The sequence below is a fragment of the Hippocampus zosterae genome, chromosome 12 (assembly GCF_025434085.1).
Source record: "Hippocampus zosterae strain Florida chromosome 12, ASM2543408v3, whole genome shotgun sequence".
Taxonomy (NCBI): domain Eukaryota; kingdom Metazoa; phylum Chordata; class Actinopteri; order Syngnathiformes; family Syngnathidae; genus Hippocampus; species Hippocampus zosterae.
Window position 1 is genome coordinate 3,286,613 of NC_067462.1, and position 23,939 is coordinate 3,310,551.

Genomic DNA, 23,939 nt, shown 5'->3' on the forward strand with positions numbered 1-23,939 from the left:
CATCCGTCCATTTTCTGATCCACCTCATCCTCACAATGTTCGCGCGGGGGTGGGGGGGTGGGGGGGGGATGCTGGAGCCTATCCCAACTGTCTTTGGGCAGTAAGTGGGGGACACCTTGAACCGGTTGCAAGAAACCAATCGCAGGGCACCCAGAAACAAACAACTATCCGCGATTGAGTGGCAACCAGGTGTACCCTGCTTACTGCCCGAAGTCAGCTGCGATCGGCTCCAGCACGCCCGCGACCCTCGTGAGGAAAAACCAGTTCAGATAAGGGATGGATGGATGACATCGGTCTTCCAACCTTGGTTTACGTGTGGGCCACCCAGCTGTGCAAGCGCGGCCACTGTTTTGATTGACTGGCGCCTCGTCCAATGGCATCTCCCGGCTCAGCATCCCGCCTCCTCTAAGTACCCCAATGGGGAACGCGTCAATCGTTGAGTCCACAGTTTCTGGAGAAAGGCGTCGGATGTTTGCTAGCCGCTAAACGGAGCTCGTTCCCGGTGTGGTGCGTACGTCACGACCGGACCAGTGGTGCTGGTACGGAGGAGGCGCGTCTCACCTTCCCCGAGCGTTGAGCTCCCTGTTTCGGCTTGGATGGCGACGCCGACCTGATCCCGGAGCCTCGCACCCACCGGGTGGCTGGCGGAGGCGGTGATGATTCCCTGCCCAACGACGCCTGGCTCCTCCTCGGCGGCGCAGGTGTCGGCCGGTTTGAACCGAAACAGCCACCGTCGGGGATGTACCACTCACCGTCATCGATGCCAGCCCGTCTGCGGGGAGCAGCGACGCTCCCCTCGGGCGCCTCTTAATTGGGCCCGATGATGTGGAGCCGAATCCACCTGGAGCTAATGTTCCCGAGCGTCGCGGGCCAACTTCCCTTGTGGCTCGCATGATTGATTCCCCCCCACCCCCAATTTAAATACAATTTTAGCAGGATTATCACTTTAAGAATCCTTTTGGAATTAATGTTTGGCAGCCAAAGTTTGACGTTTGGATTTACTGCAAGTAAAAAGTGGCCGCAACTACAGCGATGTGTTTGTAGTTGAGTTTTTCCTGACCATGTCCAGATCCAACAGGTTAATATACATTTTTTTCCCCCCCAAGTCTCTTTTTTTCCTCTTATTTCTTTGTTGCGTGTTTTTAAAAAGCAATTTTACCAAAATGTTTTGGCAGCAGTCTCTATTATTTTTTTTTGTTTTGTAATAAAAAAAGTCGTTACCCATTTTTGAACAATAAAACATGTATAATTTTCATATTTAATTTTATGTTTTTATTTTAATATTTTGGTATTTCCCCCTTTAAAAAATACTCGTAGTTTTCTATCCCAAATCCTTTTTTGTTTTTATATTTGTGCACTTTCTTTCTGAAATACTAAATGCTTTATATTTTTGAATACTTTTTACACTTTAAAAAATTATTTTTCTAAGATTTTTGTCATTTTGGAAAACCATTTCCCCAATTTATTTACAGATGCATATATTTTGTTTTTTCCCCTAACACATTTATATTTCATTCCAATCACGGTATTTAATATGTAATATTTTTGCAACAGTGTCAGCCCACCCTCTGGCGGTCCTGCCCTGCGGGGCGGCGTGGAGCACCGGTCAGCCTGGGGTGAGTCTGACTCTGTGGCTAATGGGTGCGCATACCCTACCCGGAGACCCAACAGCCACTGGAGGGATGACGACGACCCCCTAGAGCGCCGCCGGGCCGGACGTCCTGGCCAGGTGACCACTATGGTGAGCCGGGTCAGCTTCCGCTCTCGCTCTGCATGGCAGGAGCGCGGAGACGAGGTCCGGGCCAAGTCTGTTGAGCTGGGCCTCCCTCAGGACGGTGTCGCCCCCACGCTGGAGGTCGGCTTCTCTGCGCCGGCATTCTGGTCCGGGGTGGCGCACGTCTTCAGCTCCAAGAAGTTCCAATCGGAGAACCTGGAGCGGCTGTATCAGCGCTACTTCTTCCGGCTCAACCAGAGCAGCCTGACCATGCTGATGGCCGTTCTGGTTCTGGTCTTTGGCGTCATGTTGCTCTTCCACTGCTTGGCTGGCAACGAGCCGAGCGTGGCCTACGTGGTGGTCTTCTCCGCCGCCATCCTTCTGACGTTGGCGCTGATGGTGGCGTGCAACCGGACTGGTTTCCGTCAGGACCACATGTGGGTGGTGTGCTATGCTCTCATCCTGCTGGTGCTGCTGGTGCAGGTCGTGGGCGTGCTGTTGGTGCGACCTCGAGACGCCTCGGAGGGCATCTGGTGGACCGTCTTCTTCATCCACGTGGTCTACACGTTGCTACCCGTCCGCATGCGAGCTGCAGTGGTCACCGGACTGCTGCTGTCCGCCCTGCACGTCGGCCTGTCCTGGATGCAGAACAACATGGATCCCTTTCTCTGGAAGCAGGTACAATTTCAATTTTAATTTTTTCTAGTTTGTGAATTTTTCCAGCTAATCTTTTATTCAATTTTAATTATTTAAAAATATTTTTAAAAATAGCTTTATATACATACATACAGGTATATATATATATATATATATATATATATATATATATATATACACATATTTCTAAATGCTAATTTAGAAAATGCTAATTGTTTTTTTCTCCATTTTTATTGTAGTCTTGACGCTTTTTCAATTATTTTTACTGTCGAATAGTTTAATTTATTTTGCACCAATATTTTTGTGCATTTTTCCCCTCCCCTTTTGTGTAACATTTTGTAGTAGGATCTTTCTTGTTTAATGTTCTTTTTGTTTTTAGGTTACAAATGGCTAACGAATTTGGTGACTATCCGCCAAAACAAATTGATTTTTGATTAGTAAAAACAATGTGAGGGGGCTGAATTTTATTTTGTTATTTTCTTTATTGAACAATGAGCCTTGAAATTCTGACCTGTCTAATCTCCTGGGAAATATTCTGCACGGGACCATGAGAATCTTTTTACATAGACTTGTCCGCCCAAATTTCGAGTCGATTGGTGAAAGCGCTGCTGTCCATTATGTGCTACATTGTTCTTCACAATCCGACGGCCATCTGTTGTGAATCAACACGTTATGACCGAGCAGCGGTTCAATTAAGACCCTGTTAACACTGGATCTTTGCCAACCAGGACCGTTTATGTTCCCTCCACTGGGATGCTAAAGAGAATTTTTGAGAGAGGAGGTGGAGGCGGGGGGTATCCCACGGGAGAAATGGGGCAACAAAAACAGCCCCCTGAGAGGGGAAAAAAAAACGCAGAGCATCACTCTTGTCAATTCTCCTATGTTTTATCTGACGATACAGAGCAGGGTATTGTTTCCCAAAGTAAATGCAAATGTCTTATTTTGATTCAACGCAAAGATAATCGGCCTGCTTTCAAAAAAAATATTTACTGTTGAGAAAATTCTGAGTTCTGATTTAAAAAATGATGATTTTGGTTGACCTATAAAGGTTTGCGCAATACGGACTTTACCATGTGTTGTCATTGATAGCTGAGGTTTCAGAAAAAAAAATCCCAACTGTTGCTGAACCTAATCCTTAATTCATAAATATTATTAAATATATTATCATTATTCAGAAAACCAAATTTTGGTTTGATTGTTTTTGGGACTCATCAAAATGTCTTGCTCATTACACCCTTCTGCAAAGCTTCGGGGAAACTGGTCGCGCTGTTTTTAACGTAGGGCCGGTTTCTCCAACAACCATCATGTGACTGATCCTGGAGTTGGCCGACGCCTGCAATAACGTTGGCAACTGTACGACCAAATATTTAACGCCGTTGCGTCGCTGCGTAAAAATAAAGCTCGGACCACTGACAACTTCCGAGACGACTTGACTTTCACGTAAGCCGCTGGGCGGTGAAATGCTAACAACAACAATGCTAGTGTGGGAAGAATGATCGCTTGCAGCTTTCCCACCGGTTCAAGACGCCTTCGTGCAAACAGACCATCTACGAGCAAAAATACTCAAATAGTCTGATATGGATGTGAAATAATTGTGGTGGTCTTCCAAAACTGAGATGAATAGTTTTCATTTTGGTTTGACGCAAACTCCTATTCGGGATTTCGGCCAAAACCCAAATGAGCCCTAATCGGAAGCATTTTTTTTAATTTTCTAACATTATTTTTTAAATGTAGTCTGCCTCTTTACTGTGTTCCATGGAAAACTGCAAATGCCCCCTTTTTTTGTGGGGGCATTAGGGCTAGGTTTAGCGTGAAGTCAATAACAAACAAGCACCTGACTGCTGTTGTTTGAATCCATTGTTTTTCTGTTCCTCTTCCATTGCTTTCTGCCGTGTCCAGTCTCTGTGACCGCGACTTGTTTTTCTCTCTTGCGTCACAATCCCAATGAGAGCTACTCGCGGCGTCTGTGGTTGCTAATGCTGTGTACTGTACAAGCTTATGAATAGCAGTCAGCCTGGCAGATGCTGTTCATGTTTAAAAGCAGCAGTGTCCGTTTTAGCAACAGAAAAAGCATCATGGCAGGCTTTTACATCACACTGGTCAATTTGTCTCAGAACAGAACCTCTTTATCTTTAGTCCAATGAGCTTATTGTCTTAAATAATGTCTTTAAAAACAAGCATTTAGCAAGGCGGCTACTGGCTACTTGCATCAGTCGCTAATGCAGCCTTGGTTTGTCCGTCTTATCTGTGCTTGATGTGTGTTGGTTGGCTGCCTGCCTGCGAGTGAATGGTTAGCCATGTTGCTAACACAAGAAATGGTTTATGTTGCTAACACAAGAAATGGTTTACGATGCTAACGCAGCAGGTGTTTTTTAGCCATGTCGCTAAACTAGTGAGTGGTTAGCCGCGGTTCTGTATCCGTAGCCTAAACTTGCTGGCTCACAAAAACAAAAGGTGTTGTAACATGAACATTGGTAACGCACACACATTTGGTCATGCTGCTAACGCAAGAAATGGTTTGCTGTGTTTTGAACGTATCCAGCGATTAGCCATGTTGCTCAAACATTTAATGATTTTCATGAAATATAAAACTACGGCTCGATTTTGGAGTGACATGAGAGCACAAAAAGCATCACCGAAGCTTGGGTACGTGTGCGTGTTTGCCTCACAGTCGGCCATTGTTAAAGCGATAATACGAGGAGTCCAGCCGGCAGGCTCCGTTTTGGCCTATCATGCAAACATTTTTCGCAATCAACTGACTGAATGCTGACTTGATTTCCAATACAAAACCACCACTGTACATGTTCTAAAATCGACATGGTCATCGCTGGGAGCTGCAGGCTGAGCAAGTAACCTTCATTGTGAGGCCTCATGAAAGCTTCCTGGCATGAGGAGGGCATGGCAGTGGGCACGGAGCCCGCCTCCAATTACCCCACACACCGGTTTCACGTGGCAACACGGCACGGTGAGGTGACCCACAAAAAAGTCTTAAGAACCCATGCCGTGTCAAAAAAGAACATAGGAAGTCAGTCATTTTGTTTTGAAACGGCCACTTTGATTATTTCATGAGGTTGTTCACATTTTTTTGAAATGATTCAGCTTCCGTTTGAAGTTGCCTAATTGGTCACTTGCTGTGTTCCATTGAATTTCGTGGGGAAAATTCAGCCATCAAAGCCAGGTTCATGTAACATGACATTTGGGTGGAGAGTCGATTATGAGTAAACCCACTAAAATGTATGAAGAAGTCATGCCTGAACAGGTCTGACATTTTTTTCTGACGGTCTCATTTAAGCCTCATTATGGTTGTTTCCAGGGGTCTTTTAAATTATTTGACAATTCCGCCTCAGAACCCAGTTTATTCGGCAACATGAAATTTTGTAGCAGAGTCTGTCACAAATAGATCCACGAAAAAAGTTTTGGAAAACCATGCCTTAAAAGACAGGCGAAGACTGCCATTTTGATCTGGAGGCGGCCTTTTAATGTTTCGTCCATTTAGATTTTTTTTTTTTTTAAATTCAGCCCCTTAAATCAACTTGACTTGCCAATATGAACGTGTCTTGGCATGTCAACTGTGGGTACACCCACAAAAACCTCTCCAGAATCCATGCCTGAAACGACACAGGAAGTCAGCCATTTTGATTCGAAAAATATTGAGGTCATTTAGGCAATTTCAAGGGGACTTTCAATTTCAATTTTTTTGATCCCCCAAAGCCAGTTTAATTTAGCTACATGAAATTTGGTAGGCAAGTCTGTCATGAGTAGATCCTCAAGAAAGAGCCCCCCCCCCCCCCCCACGATATTATTAAACATTCATTCATTAACTTCTAGTCAATTAGCCGATAGCTAACGCACAGCCGCTTGAATGTCTCGGTGTTTTGATAGGTTTTGAGAATTCTCGCCAAATAAAACACGTGAACTGTCCGTGACAATGAGCCTATAAAAGGATACAATTTCCTTTCCCACAAGAGTATGTGTAAATTTCTGACAGAATCTGATCAATTATCTACGAAATGACGTCAGAAAGCGAGTGCTAATGGACCTGAGCTGACGAGGTCCTCGAGAGAGGACGGGAACATCCTGCTTTAACTCTGCTGAATGGCCACATGATTAAAGGACGCTTAAGTGCTGGGGGTCGTCTCTGCTTAAACACGGTGTGACCCGATGTCGTGAATCACCGCCGAGCACGCCGATAATGCTCCGTTAGGGAAAATTAACGATACGTGTGGGCAGAGAGGGACGGAAAGGGAAAGAGACGGAGTAGCGGCGGGCTAAAAATATGAAATTCAGGCTTAATGGTGAGTCAACAGACTTTGCCTTTATGCTAAGCCCACGGGCAATGACCACAAAAGCAAATGTGTTGCCCATTTGTGTACTTTATGTACTTCACGTTTATTAGTATTGGGGCAAAAGTATCTATTTTTGAAGCAAACCTCAAATGGACAAAATTACTGCTTCAAACACAAATGGCGTATACTGGCACTACCGGTCGTTTCTGGCGTGACTTTTTCAGCATTTTTTGGGGTCTGTCAACTCATGACTGACAAAAAGTATGATGAGCTCCAAAGAGCTGAACTTTTCAAGAAATTGAAGGACACCCGGAAATGGCCGAAAATGACCCGAAAGTGGCTGTTTTAAAGCAAAATGTTCACTTATTGTGCCTTTTGGAGCATTGCTGCTAGAGTCTTTTTTTTTTGTGGGTTTGCCCATGAGGCAAATGGTTCATGTTGTAAAGTGAATGTGGGTTTGTGGGCTGAATTTTCCATGAAATCAAAAGACCCTTTAAAATAGCCAAAAGACACTAAAATGGCTGCTTCAAATCAAAATGGCAGCCATCCTGTCTTTCCTGGGATGGCTTCTTGAGAATTTTTGGTGGGTCTACCCATGATAGACAACCATCCATTTTCCGATCTGCTTATCCTCACAAGGGTCTTGGGGGGGGGGGGGGGGGGTGCTGGAGCCTATCCCAGCCGTTTTCGGGCAGTAGGCGGGGAGCACCCTGAACTGGTTGCCAGCAAATCGCATGTTCAATCAGCTCGCCGTGCTAATTAGCGTGATGTACATTATTTGTCGATTGATTACGATGGGTTAGTGTTGGTTAGGAGTTATTTAGTGGTTGTGAAGGTGTTCAGCCCCTGTGTGAAAGGAGCTTGAAAAAAAAAAATCATGTGAGTGCCCTTTTTGAACCTCTTGAGTTCACAACGAGGCTGAACACCTCTCAACATGCAACCCAGTTAGCGCATGACCCGCATTACCTCCTGCAGGGCCGCAATGCGCATACTGTGCTGCTATCGATACAAACCGCTAACCCCATTAAACAAAGTCACAAATTGTTCCATCTTGTGAAAGCGAACAAGAAATCTTTTCTTTATGGAATGCAATTTTTTTGTAGTGTGACTGTCATTTCCCTCGGAAGCTGGAAGCAACGAGTCTTCCACGGTTAAATGTTGCAAGAAGCGCCGCTTTGTTCGACACCGACACTGTACGGCGGTAACGCTAATCATGTGTTTGAGCCTCCTAATAAGCAAGGATAAGTAAGAGATTGTGGATTTAGACAAGTCATTGAAATTACACACGATCTTAAGAAATGCTGAAAATATGCAATGACCATTTCAATTACAATTTTTTTTCCCCTGAAACTGGCAAGATGACCGGTAGTCCAGTGGTTAGCACGTGGGCTTCACAGTGCAGAGGTACCGGGTTCGATTCCAGCTCCGGCATCCCTGTGTGGAGTTTGCATGTTCTCCCCGGGCCTGCGTGGGTTTTCTCCGGGTGCTCCGGTTTCCTCCCACATTCCAAAAAAAACATGCGTGGCAGGCTGATTGGACGCTCGAAATTGTCCCTAGGTGTGAATGTGAGTGCGAATGGTTGTTCGTTTCTGTGTGCCCTGCGATTGGCTGGCAACCGATTCAGGGTGTCCCCCGCCTACTGCCCGAAGACAGCTGGGATAGGCTCCAGCACCCCCCGCGACCCTCGTGAGGATCAAGCGGCTCGGAAGATGAATGAATGAATGAATTAATGGCAAGATGACTCAAAATAATTTTTTTCCCCAAATTTATTTGAATCTTATTTTGAATAATGTAATTTAATGTCTCTTTTATACAATTGATCAAGCGGCTCGGAAGATGAATGAATGAATGGCAAGATAACTCATAATACATTTTTTTTCAAATGTATTTGAATCTTATTTTGAATAATGTAATTTAATGTCTCTTTTATACAATTGTAAAAGAATTGCATTGAATTATACATTTGTTTTAATTACCATTATTTTTTCCCCTCATTGGTCAGCAGGAAGTCTTGATTGACATTTGCTGTTAGCTACTTCATTAGGTATGCCTTGTGCCGATCGTGTTTATCTAATATTGGCGCTTCCCTGCCGTCGCTCGTCTGCCTCCTCCTCGTCGGGGGAACGGCAGTCGTGTTGTTCCAAGTCTCGAGGAGGTAAAGCCCGTGCGCTCCAAATAAGGGAGGCGTGGATATTAATAGAAGAGCCCGCGTTTGTGTCGTGTGTTGACCTGTTGACTAGACGAAGACTTTATCTGATGCATGCAGCGTTGCCTCGGCAACCAGGAGGCGGGGGAGGGCCAGCTGCAGGAAGCTTTGGTTATGTCTTTGTTGAAGCGGCGTTTCGCTCCGCTGACAGGCGCAACAAAGCTATTTGGAGTGGCATACTTTAGTTGTTTTGATGAGGAACGGCGCATCTGTGTCGGGGACTTCATGTTACCGATTTGTGGTGTCAAATATTGCATTCGCATGGGCTCAGAGTTTGTTTAAGCTCATTTGTCATGCTCGCTTTTAAATTCGAATAGTTTTTTTTTAACTTATGGAAAAAATGGTGTAAAGGCGAAATATTATCTTTGCCTGCCAAATGTGTTTTTGATGAAGACGGTCAAACTGAAAGCCTACTTGAACAACTGAACTTCATTTTTTGGGGGGTTGGGGGGGGTCATTAAAATGGTGGCAGTGGTGTACCGACTCCCATTTAACATGAATTGCGATGCGATTGCTCCATTTTGAACACAGCCAAACCCCCATGATGTGCGGGTGTGCACACTTGTGCAACCACATGATCTCCGTTGTTTACACTCGCATATTTTAACTTCTTTTGAGTTGTACAGGATATACTGTTTTCATTAATCACTTTTTTTTGTGATGACAAAAAGAAAACTGTATATGTTGTTATTCGGGGCAAAATATCAACTTTGGGGCAATTACTATTTGTCAAGCACAAAATTGAGTTTTTTTTTTTTCAGATAGCGGACAAAACAAGTCGGTATGTTTGCTTTGTGGCGCACACGGAAGGACGAACGGCGTTGTTGTTCTACGGTGTTGCAAGTGGACACGCAGGAATTTTCCTGCACGGCCCCCCCCGTCATTGATTATCGATACATTCTTGTGTGCTGACTGGAGTGGATGTGAAAAGACCTTTTGTGTGCCCGAGTGTCGTTTCGGTTGGATATCAAGCTCGAATAGCACCGTTGTGCAGAAGTGTGCGACTATCAATGTGGAGTCAACATTTAACATTGGAACGTACTGCAAAATTGTTTGAATGTGTTTTTAATATGTTCTATCGTATTTAGTAATCGTTAGAACGTATTGGTAGAAATATTTCATTTTCATTGCCAATGTCATTATTTTGTGTCAAAGAAAGTTGGGGTGTGTTGTGGGCAAAGCCGTTGTACAAGATGTTGAATGTTGTCTGTGTTTGCGCACCGCAGCTGGTGTCCAATATGCTGATATTCTTGTGCACCAACATCGTGGGTGTGTGCACACATTACCCGGCCGAGGGCTCTCAGAGGCAAGCCTTTCGGGAGACGCGGGAATGCATCCAAGCTCGCCTGCACTCGCAGCGGGAGAACCAGCAGCAGGTGAATAACATTCCGCAATTATTTGGGGATTATTGTGAACACGCCGCAGTCATTCACCCCACGTTGCACACAAGGTCAGCGTGGCCGGAAATGTCTTTTTGTTTGTTTTCTGTATATTTTATTATTATTATTATTATTTTTTTACCTGCAGGAGCGTCTGCTGCTGTCGGTGCTCCCCCGCCACGTCGCCATGGAGATGAAGGCGGACATCAACGCCAAGCAGGAGGACATGATGTTTCACAAAATCTACATACAGAAGCACGACAACGTCAGGTACAAAATGATGCAAAAGAAATGGCAACAAATTACGATAAGTTGTGTAACGTCTGCTAGCTAACGAAGGGTATTCAAGAATTATTAAGGTTAACCTTGGCTAGCTTATGAGCCACCACTGCTAATGGTTTGTGGCGGTGTTGGTTGGGGGTAACTTGGCTAATTGGGCCCGCTAATTGGCGGCAACAGGAAGCTGAGTGACGCCTCCTGTCGCCGCTGTTGGCTAACAACTTTAAGCGCAGTAGCATTAGCGAATGACCGCATTTTGAGTGTTGATGTTATGCGGGCCTGCAGTGAAAGAGAGAGAGAGGGGGGGGGAGTTCATTTGGAGGTCATTAGCTCATGACAAAAAAAAAAAAAATCACACAAGGCAGCCAGTGAAAACAATCATAGCTGCTGTGAGAAATAAACACATGACAACGTAGCCTAGACAAAAAGTGCTTGGAATAATTTGGATGCTACACTGCTGTGTTACGAGGAGACTGGATGGTTTGTTGCAGTCTTGAGTGGTCATTGAAGTTGACGGACATTTGTCGATTCGGCAGCCGCCATTTCGTTAGCATCATCGATTCGGCGGCTGCCGTATCGGTTCGTCGTTTAGAAACTTGCAACCCAGCACAGCAAAATCGCTGCTGATTTTAGGAGCATCATAAAAGGGGATGGCGGGAATTCCATGAATCTGTTTTTATATACTCGCATGAATGTTGTTTTTTTAGCATATGTAGTTTTTCACTCTGCAGTAGTTCTACACATCAATCTATTTCTGTTTGTCTGTCGCTATACGCGTAGACCAGACCCTTGCGGCAGGGCAGTCATGTGCCACCCATGAGATTAGCGTGACCTGTTTCAGGTTTATGTCTTGAGGACGTTTGTGACTGTAGCACAATAGATCCCTGTTGGTGTTCACTGCTGTGACATCAAGTCTCTTTTCGTTTAGATAAAGCACAAGAAATCCCTCCTGATTTTGGAGGATGTACTGTCCAACATCCCTGACAGGAAAATGAGCTCACATTTGAAAGTGTTTTCATTGTTTTTGTTGTACTGCCCCCACCACCATCAATTTGTCCCAAAAAATGTTTTTTTTTCTTTTTTTTGTTTTTTTTTTCCTTGTGTAGCATCTTGTTCGCAGACATCGAAGGCTTCACAAGTTTGGCGTCTCAGTGTACGGCTCAGGAGCTCGTCATGACGCTGAACGAACTCTTTGCTCGCTTTGACAAGTTGGCAGCGGTAAGTACGCAAGCGCGCTCATGTATTGCTGTGGTCTTAAAACCTGACATCGTCTAAGTCGCAATTATAGAAACCATCAATTTTGACAAAGGTGATACAATGACAAGGCAACATATCGAGGCTGAAATAAATACCTCCCATGTATTGATGCGCACGTTTCTGATGTGTCCTCAGGAGAATCACTGCCTCCGCATCAAGATCCTTGGTGACTGCTATTACTGCGTGTCGGGCCTTCCCGAGGCCCGTGCTGACCACGCCCACTGCTGCGTTGAGATGGGCCTGGACATGATCGAAGCCATCTCGTAAGACGACCACGTCTCGTGCCGAGAGCCAAACGTAGTCAGAATCATCCAATCAGAATGCCATGATGTCGCAACTGTGCAGTTCTCGGCCACTAGGGGGTGTCCTCATATGCTACCTGTGTAACCCACTGTTGTGCGTTTCACCCTCGCACCCTCCAAGGCTGGTCCGGGAGGTGACGGGCGTCAACGTGAACATGCGAGTGGGCATCCACAGCGGGCGCGTCCACTGCGGCGTGCTGGGCCTGAGGAAATGGCAGTTTGACGTCTGGTCCAACGACGTCACGCTCGCCAACCAGATGGAGGCTGGCGGGAAAGCGGGGTGAGGAAAATACAAGAACGGATAGAACTGGTCCCAGGTCTTAGCCGCCACGATAAGCCCAAACGGATTTGCCCCCCCCCCCCCCCCCAAGCTGACGGCATCAAACTGAAACTTGTAGACGAGCAAACAACAATCAAATCAAATGAGTTACTCTTTTTTTCTTCTGCTTTTCGGTTTTCAATTGAAAACGTAAACTGTCACTTCAGGCGCATCCATATCACCAGGGCCACGCTCAACTATCTGAACGGCGACTACGACGTGGAGGCGGGAGCGGGAGGCGAGAGGAACCCTTACCTGAAGAGGAACAGCATCGAGACGTTCCTCATCGTCGGATGCAGCCAGAAGAGGGTAAGAGAGTCTTCCTCCCATGTTGTTTCGAGTCCAAGAAAACAAACCTCCTGTCACGGTGAAAACAGAAGCACGACATAAATACATCAAAGACGGCTCTCTGTGCTCATCATTTGAACATTCCAATACATAGCGAGCCGTGTGTGTGTGTCTGTGTGTGTTCGTTCACCTGCGCCAGAAAGAGGAGAAGGCGGTGATCGCCAAGATGAATTGTCACCGGGCGAACTCGCTGAGTCACAACAGCAGCCACTGGACGGACAGACCTTTCTACAACCACCTGGCCAACAACAACCAAATTTCCAAAGAGATGAAGAGGATGGTAAGTGAGGCGCAGTTGATTTATCCTCTTTTGGCCCGACATTTTCAACTGTCCATGTCGTCATAGCGACCGTGTCATTTGGCATTTACATTGTTTTTAAACAGGATGATTCAATTTGTACAGTCACACAGCCTTGGGGGTATTTAGCTTTAACCTTGAACGTGCTGCAATCAGATTTTTGTTGATTGTTTTTTTTTTGGGACATACTGGTAGTGTTTTGGAAGCTAAATAACACATTGTTAACAACACAGAGTGTGCAAAACGTACCTTAAATTTTTTTCTTTTCTAAAACGCAAAATAGCGTTTTAGCGTATTCAATAGGCTTGAAGAATCAGTTTGCCGTCTTTATCTAGAAATCTGGTCTCCTCCTGTATTTTATTTGTTTTTGTTTCACGTACATGTCGAAAAATAAGTGATGCCGACTCAAATGTTTTCTGTGAATGAAATCAAACAAACCAAATAATAATTAAAAACGTTTTGAATGAGAGTACGCAGTAAGTGCAGTACGTGAGGCCAAGGAGCACAGACGCGAGTCTCATTCAGGCTTTACTAATGAACCAAAGCAACACAATCGACTTTGTGTTAATGTGCTAAATTGATCAGGACGGAGCTGCTTGGTACCATGGCAACAAGTCGGCACCTGACCCAGACGGGATGTTTTTGCATGTGATGAGGCGTTCATTGATTGGACGCAGACAAAACGTTCACACATATACACATCACCACCACCACTACTACTTTCCTCATCCCTGTCATTGATACCGTCCTTTTCATGACATCAAGTCTCTTTCAATCCGTCACGCCTCCTTAACTATCTTTTTCCTGGAATAACATCCTTGAATGTATGTCATATGTCGTACATGACCTCGTCTTTTTCACAGAATCTCGCATTTTTCATGATCTCGTGTCTCTTTCTTGTGCATCGCAGGGCTTTGAAGACCCAAAGGACAAGTGAGTTTTGAAAGTATTTACACACACACACACACACACACGCACATATATATATATATAGAATATTAGTTGTGACACTCTGGGGGAGTTCCCTTGATCTCCACCGTTAGCTCCTGGTCGCTATTACCGGTCTTCCTGTTGCCAAGGAAACCCTCCACGTACACCAGTGAGATGCCTACACCAGCTCGCCATAAGACTTAGCTTCAAAGCGGACACCCGGGGGCGTGGGAAGCACGTTTGCCTGTGGTACGAGTGGATTGTAAAAAAGTTAACTGCAGTTGTAGGCGCAGTCTTAAGAAAAAGGGTCCTCTAAAGTTGATACAAGAAAATAATGTGAGAAGTGGTGCGTTCAAGTGCAGTCGTAAAGAAGGAAATTCTACTCTACATTAAGTTGCAGCAGTTAAAAAAAACGATGTTATCACATTTCGTGTGATGTGTTCAGGTGCAGTCATTTAAAAAAAAAATTGTGGTGAGATGTTCAGGTACAGTCTTAAAATTAAGTGTCGCATTCAGGTCAAGTGGGACCTGAATGGAAGTAAATGTGACATCTTTTTTTTTTTTTTTCCATTCAGACACGCGCAAGAGCACATGAACCCCGAGGACGAAGTGGACGAGTTCCTGGGCCGAGCCATCGACGCCCGCAGCATCGACCGCCTTAGGTCGGAACACGTCAGGAAGTTCCTGCTTACCTTCAGAGAGGCTGACCTGGAGAGCAAGGTTCCGCACTGGCCCTCCTCCTCTTCTTCTCGATGCCGATAATCGTAACGCAAACATGATTTTTGCGGCGCAGTACTCCAGACAGGTGGACTCCCGCTTCGGGGCGTACGTGGCGTGCGCCTCTCTGGTCTTCCTCTTCATCTGCTGCATACACGTCGTCGTCGTGCCTCCGTGAGTCACACGCACATGCAACAATATTGATCTGCAAATATTTTTGTAAGATGAAGTGAAGCACTCGGTTGCTTGACATTCTCATCAAGCGAGGAAATTGACTTAGCAAAGCTGCACTGAAAATATGTTCTCTAGAATATACTGATGTGTAGAATAATCGTCATCATCACATTTGCAGCTCGGGCGTGATGAGGGGCTTCTTCACATGCTGCCTGATCCTCCTGATGGCGCTCGTGTTCGTATCCAGCGTGTACTGCTGCTACGGGGTGAGTCGCGGCACCTAATCGTTTGCTCTTAAAACGCGAGTAACCGCCCGTGGGGGTTTTAGGTGTTCCCGGCGGCCCTGCAGACCTTTTCCAGGAGGATCGTTCAATCGCGTCTCAATAGCACCCTGGTGGGCGTGGCCACCATCGTGGTGGTCTTCCTGTCAGCCTTCGCCAACATCGTGAGTGGCGTGAGCTTAACGGTGGCACTTGGCCGTTGGACCCCGCTTGAGCTTTTGAAAAAATGCCTCTTTCCTCAGTTCAGCTGCAGCGGGCACGACCTTCGCGGCTGCATCGGGGCGGAGCTTAACATCAGCCGGGATGCGGTGGACGCCTGCCACGCCCAGTTACTTAACTACAGCCTGGATGCACAGACGGGTCCCTGTGGGGACCAAGCGCCCTTCTGTGGATTTCCCGAGGTACAACAGAAGCACTGGAGTAGTTAAAAAAAAGTTGTGGGGGGGGGGGGGGCAGATTTAGTTGTAAAACATTCTCTAGTTAGGATGCATTCAAGTGCAGTTGTAAAAAAGATAAACGTGGTTCAGCCACATTTTTTAAATGTGAAAAGTACAGTCGTAAAAGAAGACACGAGGCGTTCGTGGACAGCGTTAAAAATGAGTTTGCTGCTCTTTGTGTCTGTGTGTGTTCCTCAGTACTTTTCGTGGTGCGTGGTGCTGAGCCTGCTGGCGTGCTCGGTGTTCCTGCAGGCACACAGTCTGGGCAAGCTTGTGCTCATGCTGTCAATGGAGCTGCTCTACCTTCTGGTTTTGGAGCTGCCGCGGGCCGCGCTCCTCGACAACCGCGACATCCTCACCGTGGCCAACGCCGCGTGAGTTCTCGGTCCGACTACCTGTCGCCACGGAGGTGGTTTTAATGCAGCGGAATACGGGGTTGAATAAAATGGCTGCTAAGAACCCCTACGTTGCCAAGAGGAAGTCGCAGCATCTGTTTAAATGAAGCTCCTCGGTTCACTTCAACATTGTTCATCGGTACCCAAACGTGCAGGATGGGGTTGAATCACGACACTTGTATGAAGCTCCTCACGTCAACATTTCTTTGCACTACAATGGCAGCAAAGCACAATTGTTTTTGTAAACGACACTTGTCAATTTAATAGTTCCTTGGTACCAAGATAACAGCAAATCAGCATTTCTCTTGATGCACGTCAGTTCACTTCAACATAGTTCCTCAGCACCACGATTCTACAAGAGGGTGCCAAAGCAGTTTTTGGTCAAAGGAAGCTCCTCAACTCATTCCAACATAGTTCCCAGCCCTAGGATGGCAGCAAAGCACTGATTTTGTCTAAAAGCAACCCCTCAACTCATACATACAGTAGTTCCTTGGTACCAAAGATCCAAGGGCAGCTTCCACGTGTAAATATGAGTTTGTGTAGATGAAGGTCTGACCTTTTTGTTCTCTTTTGTTCCTCTTAGCCAGCACGTGAATGGAACCAGGTGAGATCAACATGTCGTTGCCCTTTACTGAAACAGAGCCTAAAAACTTTTTGGTTGGGTGTACATGTGCATCCCGCAGCTGCGTGGCGGAGTCGAAGGTGCCTCTGAAGATCATGACGCCCGTGGTCATCACCGTCTTCGTGCTGGCACTCTACCTGCACGCCCAGCAGGTGGAGTCCACGGCCCGACTCGACTTCCTCTGGAAGCTGCAGGTCTGTAATGTAATCGTGCTGTATTAGAATATACGGCAGTCAAAGAAGAATCTCCAATTTTTTTTTAAACCACTACACCAATTTGGACTGTAACCTAAGGTATGACTTGTCTTGTGATGCATTGTGGTCCATTTGCAAAAAAAAGCAGTTTTCAAATTATTGTTAATATGAAGAGCCTTAAAAACAAAACTGTGATGAGTTGCAACTGAATCCACTACGAGTGATGTGAAGTGCGGCATTTGTGTCCAGGCGACGGAGGAGAAGGAGGAGATGGAGGAGCTGCAGGCATACAACCGCCGGCTGCTGCACAACATCCTGCCCAAGGACGTGGCGGTGCACTTTTTGCAGCGCGAGCGCCGCAACGACGAGCTCTATTACCAGTCGTGTGAGTGCGTGGCGGTCATGTTCGCCTCCATCAGCAACTTCTCCGAATTCTACGTGGAGCTGGAGGGAAACAACGAGGGCGTCGAGTGCCTCCGGCTCCTTAACGAAATCATCGCCGACTTTGACGAGGTGACGAAAAGACGCTCCGACGCACTAACTTATTATTAACACTGCGCCTGAACACAAAACGTTCTATGTGCTGCATTCAGGTGCAGTCGGTTAAAAAAAAAAAGCATCAAGTAGGATTATACTGCCCCCTGGTGGCACAGGCGCGCTCACCGGAAGAGCGGCACAAAATAACCAATTGAATTGAGGAATGTTGTCCAAATTGAATTGAATCATTCACATTGCATTATTATTCCTGTATGATTTTACTAAGTCCAGTACTCTAGACTATCCTGCCAAAATTAACGAGCGTGTTGACGTTTTGGCAGATCATCAGCGAAGACAACTTCCGTCAGCTGGAGAAGATCAAGACGATCGGCTCGACGTACATGGCGGCGTCGGGCCTGAACGCGAGCACGTACGACAAGGTGGGCCGCTCGCATATCCGCGCCCTGGCCGACTACGCCATGCGCCTCATGGAGCAGATGAAGCACATCAACGAGCACTCCTTCAACAACTTCAAGATGAAGATCGGTAAGGACTGCCGTGCGCCCGCGATCTCCCGAAGAATGCTAAGGATGTCTCACCCCACCCCCCTCCCTCACGCTCTGTCAGGTCTGAACATGGGTCCCGTGGTGGCCGGCGTGATCGGGGCCCGGAAGCCTCAGTACGACATTTGGGGAAACACGGTCAACGTGGCGAGCCGCATGGACAGCACCGGCGTGCCCGAGAAGATACAGGTGCAAACATGACTGCTTGAAATGCTGTAAATAGGAAGGGATTGAATTTTGACAAAAAGTAATACTTTGGTGCCCGGTGAAGATGTGGATATGAGTTGAGGATTTCCATAGAGACAAAAGTGGTAATTTGCCATGTAATAGTGAGTTGAGGATTTTCATTTTGACAGGAGTGCTTTGGTGCAGAGGAAGTATGCCAATGTCAGTTGACTCTTTTCATTTAGCCAAAGGTAGTACTTTGGAAGATTTATTCTCCAACTCGCGTTCCACTAGGGTGTCCACGAACTATGTTGAAGCGAGTTGTTAGACAAAAGTAGTGCTTTGGTGCCTACACAACTGCCACATTTCGAGACTAACTTTTGTTTTTAGCAGGAGCACAGTGGCCCCTAATCTGAAATGAAAGTGGTGTATATGAATCACAAATTGCATCTGTAGAACCCCCCCATCGCTACATAATGCGCAAAGGTTTCCCCCAACCCCCAAGTCTTGCTAACTTGTCTTCCGTTCTCTCAGGTGACTGCTGACTTGTACCAGGTTCTGAACTCCTACAATTACTCGCTGGAGTACCGAGGTGTGGTGACAGTGAAGGGCAAAGGCGACATGATGACCTACTTCCTCAACAGTGGACCCCCCCACAGCAGTTAAGGCACTTTTTTCCCCCTGGATCTTCAAGGGGCCACGTTGGGAGACATTCAACTGAACTGAGAGGAATTTGAAGTCACCCCCCTCCCTTGCAGGAACTCATGGACAGAGAGAAAAAGTTAAGACCAAAGAAGCTCATTTCCCATGAGCCAAAGTCCGACGTCTTCTGAGCTTCTGAACGCAACGTGAGCGCCCCTTTCCTGTTCCTCACGCTGTCTGCTTGGAGGCAGAAAAAACGATGTCAGCAACAGATGCTTTTATAACTTTTGGAGCACTAAATTCTATATTTTGTACAAAAACATAGCGTATTTGTCATGTACTTATATTGAATTTAACACTGGCAATGTGGCAGCCTGCCAAATAGATAGAGCGCACCCCCCCCCCACGATGGTACGACCCAGTGAATGTCTAATTGAGGCCTTTTACCTTCATCACTTTACAAGAAAAGTATTCAACACTGCAGCTGGTTCTGTTACATTTTTAAGTTTTGAATACAACTTTGGTGACCCCAAAAATTATTTTCAGATCATTTCAACTGGATGAGTTGTTTTGGGAGTATTTTTCATACAGAACTAGTAAAATAAGGAAATTACGCCAGTTGGGATGCTATTAATGTGACTTTATAAAACACAAAGTATAAAGGAGATGTTTTATTGTTCTTTTTATGAATGGCCGACGAAAGTAATAAATGAACCAATTGTCCCATTTGAGGATTATTCACTCTTTGGCCAGCAGGTGGCAACAGATCACTACAATTGGTTTCAAAAAGCCATACAAGCATTTTCAAACCTCAACTAAAACCTGGTAACATTTGTTTGTATTGAATACCTCATACGACTTAAGCAATGCCTCTTTACACATACATCCAGCAGCTAGAACATTAGGTACACATATCTCAACAGGTGGTGTACCTAATAAGTGTCCGTTGTCTCACCCCACAAAAGCTTTTTGATAAAGCTTTTTGAGAACTCTGATTGGATGCTCAACTGAACTCCTAACCACCACCCAAAAAATAAAACACTTTAAATCATTACAAGTTCGTGAATAAATAAAACATCTTCAGAGTGAAAAACAAGTGCGTTAGGCAGCATTGCATAACTATAAAATGAAGAGAAAAAAAACCCCGCCATTTCGGATTCTCCAAAAGTTCGTCTTTCAAGACATTTTTGGTTTAGAAAAAACTGGCAAGCTGGGACGTTGATTTAGTGCGTCACCTTCGGGGTCGTCCGCTCTTGCAAGTCAAGAGTATTGTGTCCAAGTCATAAGATGCTGTCATCGGGTTTTGTCGTCACCCGTTCAGGGTCATCAGATGTGTTGTGGCCGTTGGACGTCCTTGTAGTCCTTCTCGTGGTGTATTCAGGGTCGTCAGACTGGAGTCTTGTGGTCCGAGTTATGAAATGCTGTCCTCATAGCTCATGTGGCACGCTCAGGGTCGTAAGATGGCACTCTTGAGTTGCGTTTAGGTGAAATGTAGTCACGTGGTGGTACATTGAGGGTCTTCATCCATCATCGCGGTTGCTATTGTCAGGTGTGTTTGGGGTTAACTCATTCACTGCCGTTGACAAGTATCTTGTCAATTATGTTTTTCAACAACAATGAGTAGAGGAGGATCTTCGGCTGCTCCACTGTAAATTTCTAAAAAAAAAAAGTCCAAATTCTCGGCTAACGGCTGGCAATGAATAAGTGTTAAAAAATGCTGTCATTAGTCTCACGTTCAGAGATGTCAGACGTCATTGGCTGCCTCCATTTTGTGGTCAAGGTGGTCAGATGCTGTCAATGACATTTTCGTGATGCGTTCGTCAAAGTCACTCTGGTGTCGCGTTCAGGGTTGTCGGGACGTCGTCATAGATGCTCATGTTGCATTTTAAGGGTCGTCAGAGTGTGGTGTCGTCGCTTTGTGTTGTGTTCATGGTTGCCCTCGTGTCGCGTTCAAGGCAGTCGGATGTAGTCACTGACCTCCTGGTCTCCAGAATCGGCTCATACGTTGTAGTCGGGCGCCTTGCCCAGGGGCTGCCTGAAGTGCGTGTGCAGCGTCATGCAGGCGGCGACGGCCACGTGGAACAGAATCTGCCACAGGTTCCTGAGCTGGAACAGGTACATGTTGCATACACACACCAGCCCCAGCGCCAGGAACGACTTCACGTTCCTCCACCCCGTGAAGTACGCAAACAGGAAGCACTGAGGCACATAGGGAACATTCACGTTAACGTGTTAGCACATCTGCGCGCTCGCGTAATAGACGTGAGCCGACCTGGTAGAGGCAGGCGGCGGTGCCCAGGAAAAAGGCGATGACGTAGCTGAAGTCCTCATCCTCGTTCTGCAGGATGCTCTCGATGGCGTGGACGCCTCGCAGCAGGTTGAGGCCGCCGCACAGCACGCTGAGGACGCAAGACACGGCGCCGGGAAGCGTCAGAGGCTCCAAAGTCTGTGTGGGAGCTGGACAACAACATTAAAGATATACAAAAGTGCATCCGTTCTGATCCATTAGTCATGCTCGCCATGTGCAGTACCGATGCCCTTGTATTTGGCGGAGGAGCGCGAGGAGAAGTCATTGATGCCGTGAAGGTCATCGGGGGTCAGCCGGTAGGGAGGACGCAGCTTGATCTCCGTCTGCATGTCGGCCATGTTGATCTTGGTGGAGAGGGAGCGAGGGCTGTTGTAGCGATGCTTCGTCCTCTGGATCACCACGTCTGAACGCGCCAGCAGCAAAATCGGCATGTCGTCAGAGTGACGCACAGTAATAATACATCACACGCGTGGACAGAGACATACACACACACACACCACCTTCGCAAAACACATGCATGAACAGACACACATAATAACAGATGTATAACACCGACATAGACTGACACATAATACACAAACAGAGCACGCACGCACGCAACAAATCACAGACAGTGTTATAATAGTTTGGGATTTCTCTATCGTTTTGTTGGTTTTATCTGCTTTTTACATCCAATTGTCCAAATTGCTGATTTGGGAGTTTTATTTTTCATTGTTGTAATCAAGCTTCATTACAATAATGTTTTCGCTACAATTAATTTTGTAATCAGATTTTCTCTTCTTTGTGATACAAAAAGCATTTTTATTTCATTTCAATTCAGTCACGATAACCTTTGACGGGGAGACAAGTCACACAGGGAACGTGGTACATAACCTCATACAAATGAACACCAGGAGTCTCTCTCTCGCACATAAAAAACGGACACTCAAAACAAACTTTGCTAGGTTCAGACCGAACACGAATTATTGCATCGTCCCCCATGTCTCACGTGCGTCTGTCCGCAAGTCACAATGGTCAACTCGCGTTTGGTCTGACTTTGGCATTACAGAACACACAGACAGACAGTGCAAAGAAGATGATGAAGAGTAGGCAGTCACCAAATTGTATGAAGGAGTACGGCCTGATGGCAGCTCCGACGCGTTTACCGTCGTAGGTGACGATAAATTCCTTCTGGAGTTCATCCAAGAAGCAGAAGGCTAGCACGCTAGGGTAACTAGACAAACACACCATCATGTAACACACACCCAGAGCGCTCGTGAAGCTACACACACACACACACACACACACACGCAAACACACACACACAGTCAACTTTTAGTGCATCCAAGTGGGCTTTTCTGAACACCTTAAAGGTTGCAGTGCATACTTGACATTGTAGGGCCCGCTCCTGAAGGTGCATCTGTCAGGGAAGTGCGGTAGCTTCTTGGAGAGAGCCTTCATGTGCTTCCTGGTCTCGTGCAGCTCCCGGTCCTGCTCGTAGTCTGTGGATGCCGACAGCGGCAGGCCATCTTCCACGCGCACCACCGAGGCGAACAGCACACCTGACATGTCAGTGATATAATCCAGCAAAACGCGCCCTAAGAACACAAGGGGGAGGAAAAAACAACACCTAAGAAATACTTCCTTCCTGGAGAACCAGACCACATTATCACAGAGCATTAATTCAAATTGACAGTGCAGGAAAAAAAATAAGAGTCAGCTAATGGTTTTGTCCGTAACTTGTCTGAAAATAGGCGAAAATGCTGATCAGTGTTTTCGAAAGTAAAAGCGGATGTTTGCAAATGTCTGATCATTGCTCATCGTTTACTGCGGACTACAAAAACCAAAATATTTATTGTTGACAAACTCGAATTTCGAGGATTTACAATATTAAACATGGTCTCTAAACGATTAAATTAATAGTCAAAATATGAATTCCATCATCAAATGATTTATTATGATTGGTAACCCACTAAAGGTTCATTTTTGGTGGACCAACTATTTTTTTGTTCGTTTTGTTTTTCTAGCAGAGTTATACATCATTTAGACGACATTACACTTGAATTTTGCCTGTAACGCCTTTTTGCCAGCAACACAAAAATTGCTCACGGACGTGCCGTCACGACCATGGACAGCTCCTCCCCTGAACGACACCACACACGCGACTGAATTTTTAAGATTTGAAACTGTTACAGTTCATTTAAGCATCTTAAACAAATACTGGTCCAAATTTGGGCAGACAAGCAAAATATGTTCAAACCAGAAAAAGGCTTAGCCTATGGGCTAGTTAGCATGTTAGGGTGCATTTTGTGGCGTTCACTTAAAACAAAATGGAGACTCGCGTATACCCAAGTCTTTTAAAACATGACCATTTATCCTTCAAAACATATTTTGTGACATTCAGGAGCGCTGTTGACGAGTTACTTAGCAGTTACAAGCAGCTGCTCCGAAGCTTCCGTGTGGCTAACGTTAGCATGCTAAGGAAATGCTAAGTAACCGAAGCTTCCTACGCACACCTGCGGGGTGGGAAAACAAGTTTAAAAGTGAATTTGAATTGTCTTTGGTACCTGACGAAATAAAGTAGCATCGCTGAGATTTTGAGACGTATGACGTGTGTCAAAGTGCGGAACAGTGACACATTATTCACACAAGTCCAAACGCTGCTGATGAAGCTGGTTTGACCGGTGCTACGTTTACGTGGCTAATTCGCAAAGCATGGTGGGGCGGGGGAACGTTGTTGTGAACAGTTGGGATCTTTTTCAAAGTAAAATGTTTTTTTTCTGTATTAATTCGCTTCATTTGATAAAAATTGTGTTATTTTCAACCATTTTAGTTAAAATAGCTAGTTCCACATGTACATATAATGTAATGTTTCCAATATAACAACGTGGACACAATACATTAAGCTACACAAATTGAACATTTTTTTCCTTTGCTTAAACATGCTGGCTAACTACCCATAAAAATGCAATCATTTTCTATTAAAAGACTGCATTGATACATTAGATCT

The 23,939-nt window shown here is 45.8% G+C and overlaps 2 protein-coding genes and 1 long non-coding RNA gene across 7 annotated transcripts; 1 reads left to right on the forward strand and 2 right to left on the reverse strand.

Moving 5' to 3' along the window:
- Positions 1 to 114: 114 nt before the first annotated feature.
- On the forward strand, positions 115 to 19,368 carry adcy5 (adenylate cyclase 5). 2 transcript variants are annotated; one of them, XM_052082511.1, is made up of 22 exons: positions 115 to 1,078; positions 1,555 to 2,392; positions 10,090 to 10,239; positions 10,391 to 10,512; positions 11,628 to 11,739; positions 11,914 to 12,041; positions 12,202 to 12,360; positions 12,585 to 12,708; positions 12,887 to 13,027; positions 13,956 to 13,978; positions 14,551 to 14,695; positions 14,769 to 14,866; positions 15,045 to 15,132; positions 15,195 to 15,311; positions 15,390 to 15,548; positions 15,783 to 15,958; positions 16,563 to 16,583; positions 16,663 to 16,795; positions 17,045 to 17,308; positions 17,614 to 17,818; positions 17,900 to 18,024; positions 18,535 to 19,368. In XM_052082511.1, the coding sequence occupies exons 1-22, from the start codon at positions 1,062 to 1,064 to the stop codon at positions 18,664 to 18,666; spliced, it is 3,477 nt and encodes a 1,158-aa protein (XP_051938471.1). In that variant the 5' UTR covers positions 115 to 1,061; the 3' UTR covers positions 18,667 to 19,368. The 2 variants fall into 2 exon arrangements, with proteins under 2 accessions (XP_051938471.1, XP_051938470.1); XM_052082510.1 differs by having other exon boundaries at positions 119 to 1,078; positions 12,567 to 12,708.
- On the reverse strand, positions 2,253 to 12,187 carry LOC127611777 (uncharacterized). Its single transcript, XR_007965451.1, has 3 exons — positions 11,874 to 12,187; positions 10,385 to 10,485; positions 2,253 to 2,382 (listed from the first exon to the last, which is right to left on the reverse strand). It is a non-coding gene; the product is annotated as an uncharacterized LOC127611777 (long non-coding RNA).
- On the reverse strand, positions 16,217 to 23,663 carry sec22a (SEC22 homolog A, vesicle trafficking protein). Of its 4 annotated transcripts, none has more exons than XM_052082522.1 (7): positions 23,497 to 23,663; positions 22,317 to 22,527; positions 22,048 to 22,211; positions 21,174 to 21,353; positions 20,915 to 21,099; positions 20,620 to 20,841; positions 16,217 to 16,797 (listed from the first exon to the last, which is right to left on the reverse strand). In XM_052082522.1, exons 2-6 carry the CDS (start codon positions 22,496 to 22,498, stop codon positions 20,641 to 20,643), a joined length of 912 nt encoding a protein of 303 aa, XP_051938482.1. In that variant the 5' UTR covers positions 22,499 to 22,527; positions 23,497 to 23,663; the 3' UTR covers positions 16,217 to 16,797; positions 20,620 to 20,640. The 4 variants fall into 4 exon arrangements, with proteins under 4 accessions (XP_051938482.1, XP_051938484.1, XP_051938483.1 ...); XM_052082524.1 differs by lacking the exon at positions 16,217 to 16,797 and adding an exon at positions 19,299 to 20,110; XM_052082523.1 differs by lacking the exon at positions 16,217 to 16,797 and adding an exon at positions 19,299 to 20,298.
- Between the last annotated feature and the right edge of the window lie 276 nt (positions 23,664 to 23,939).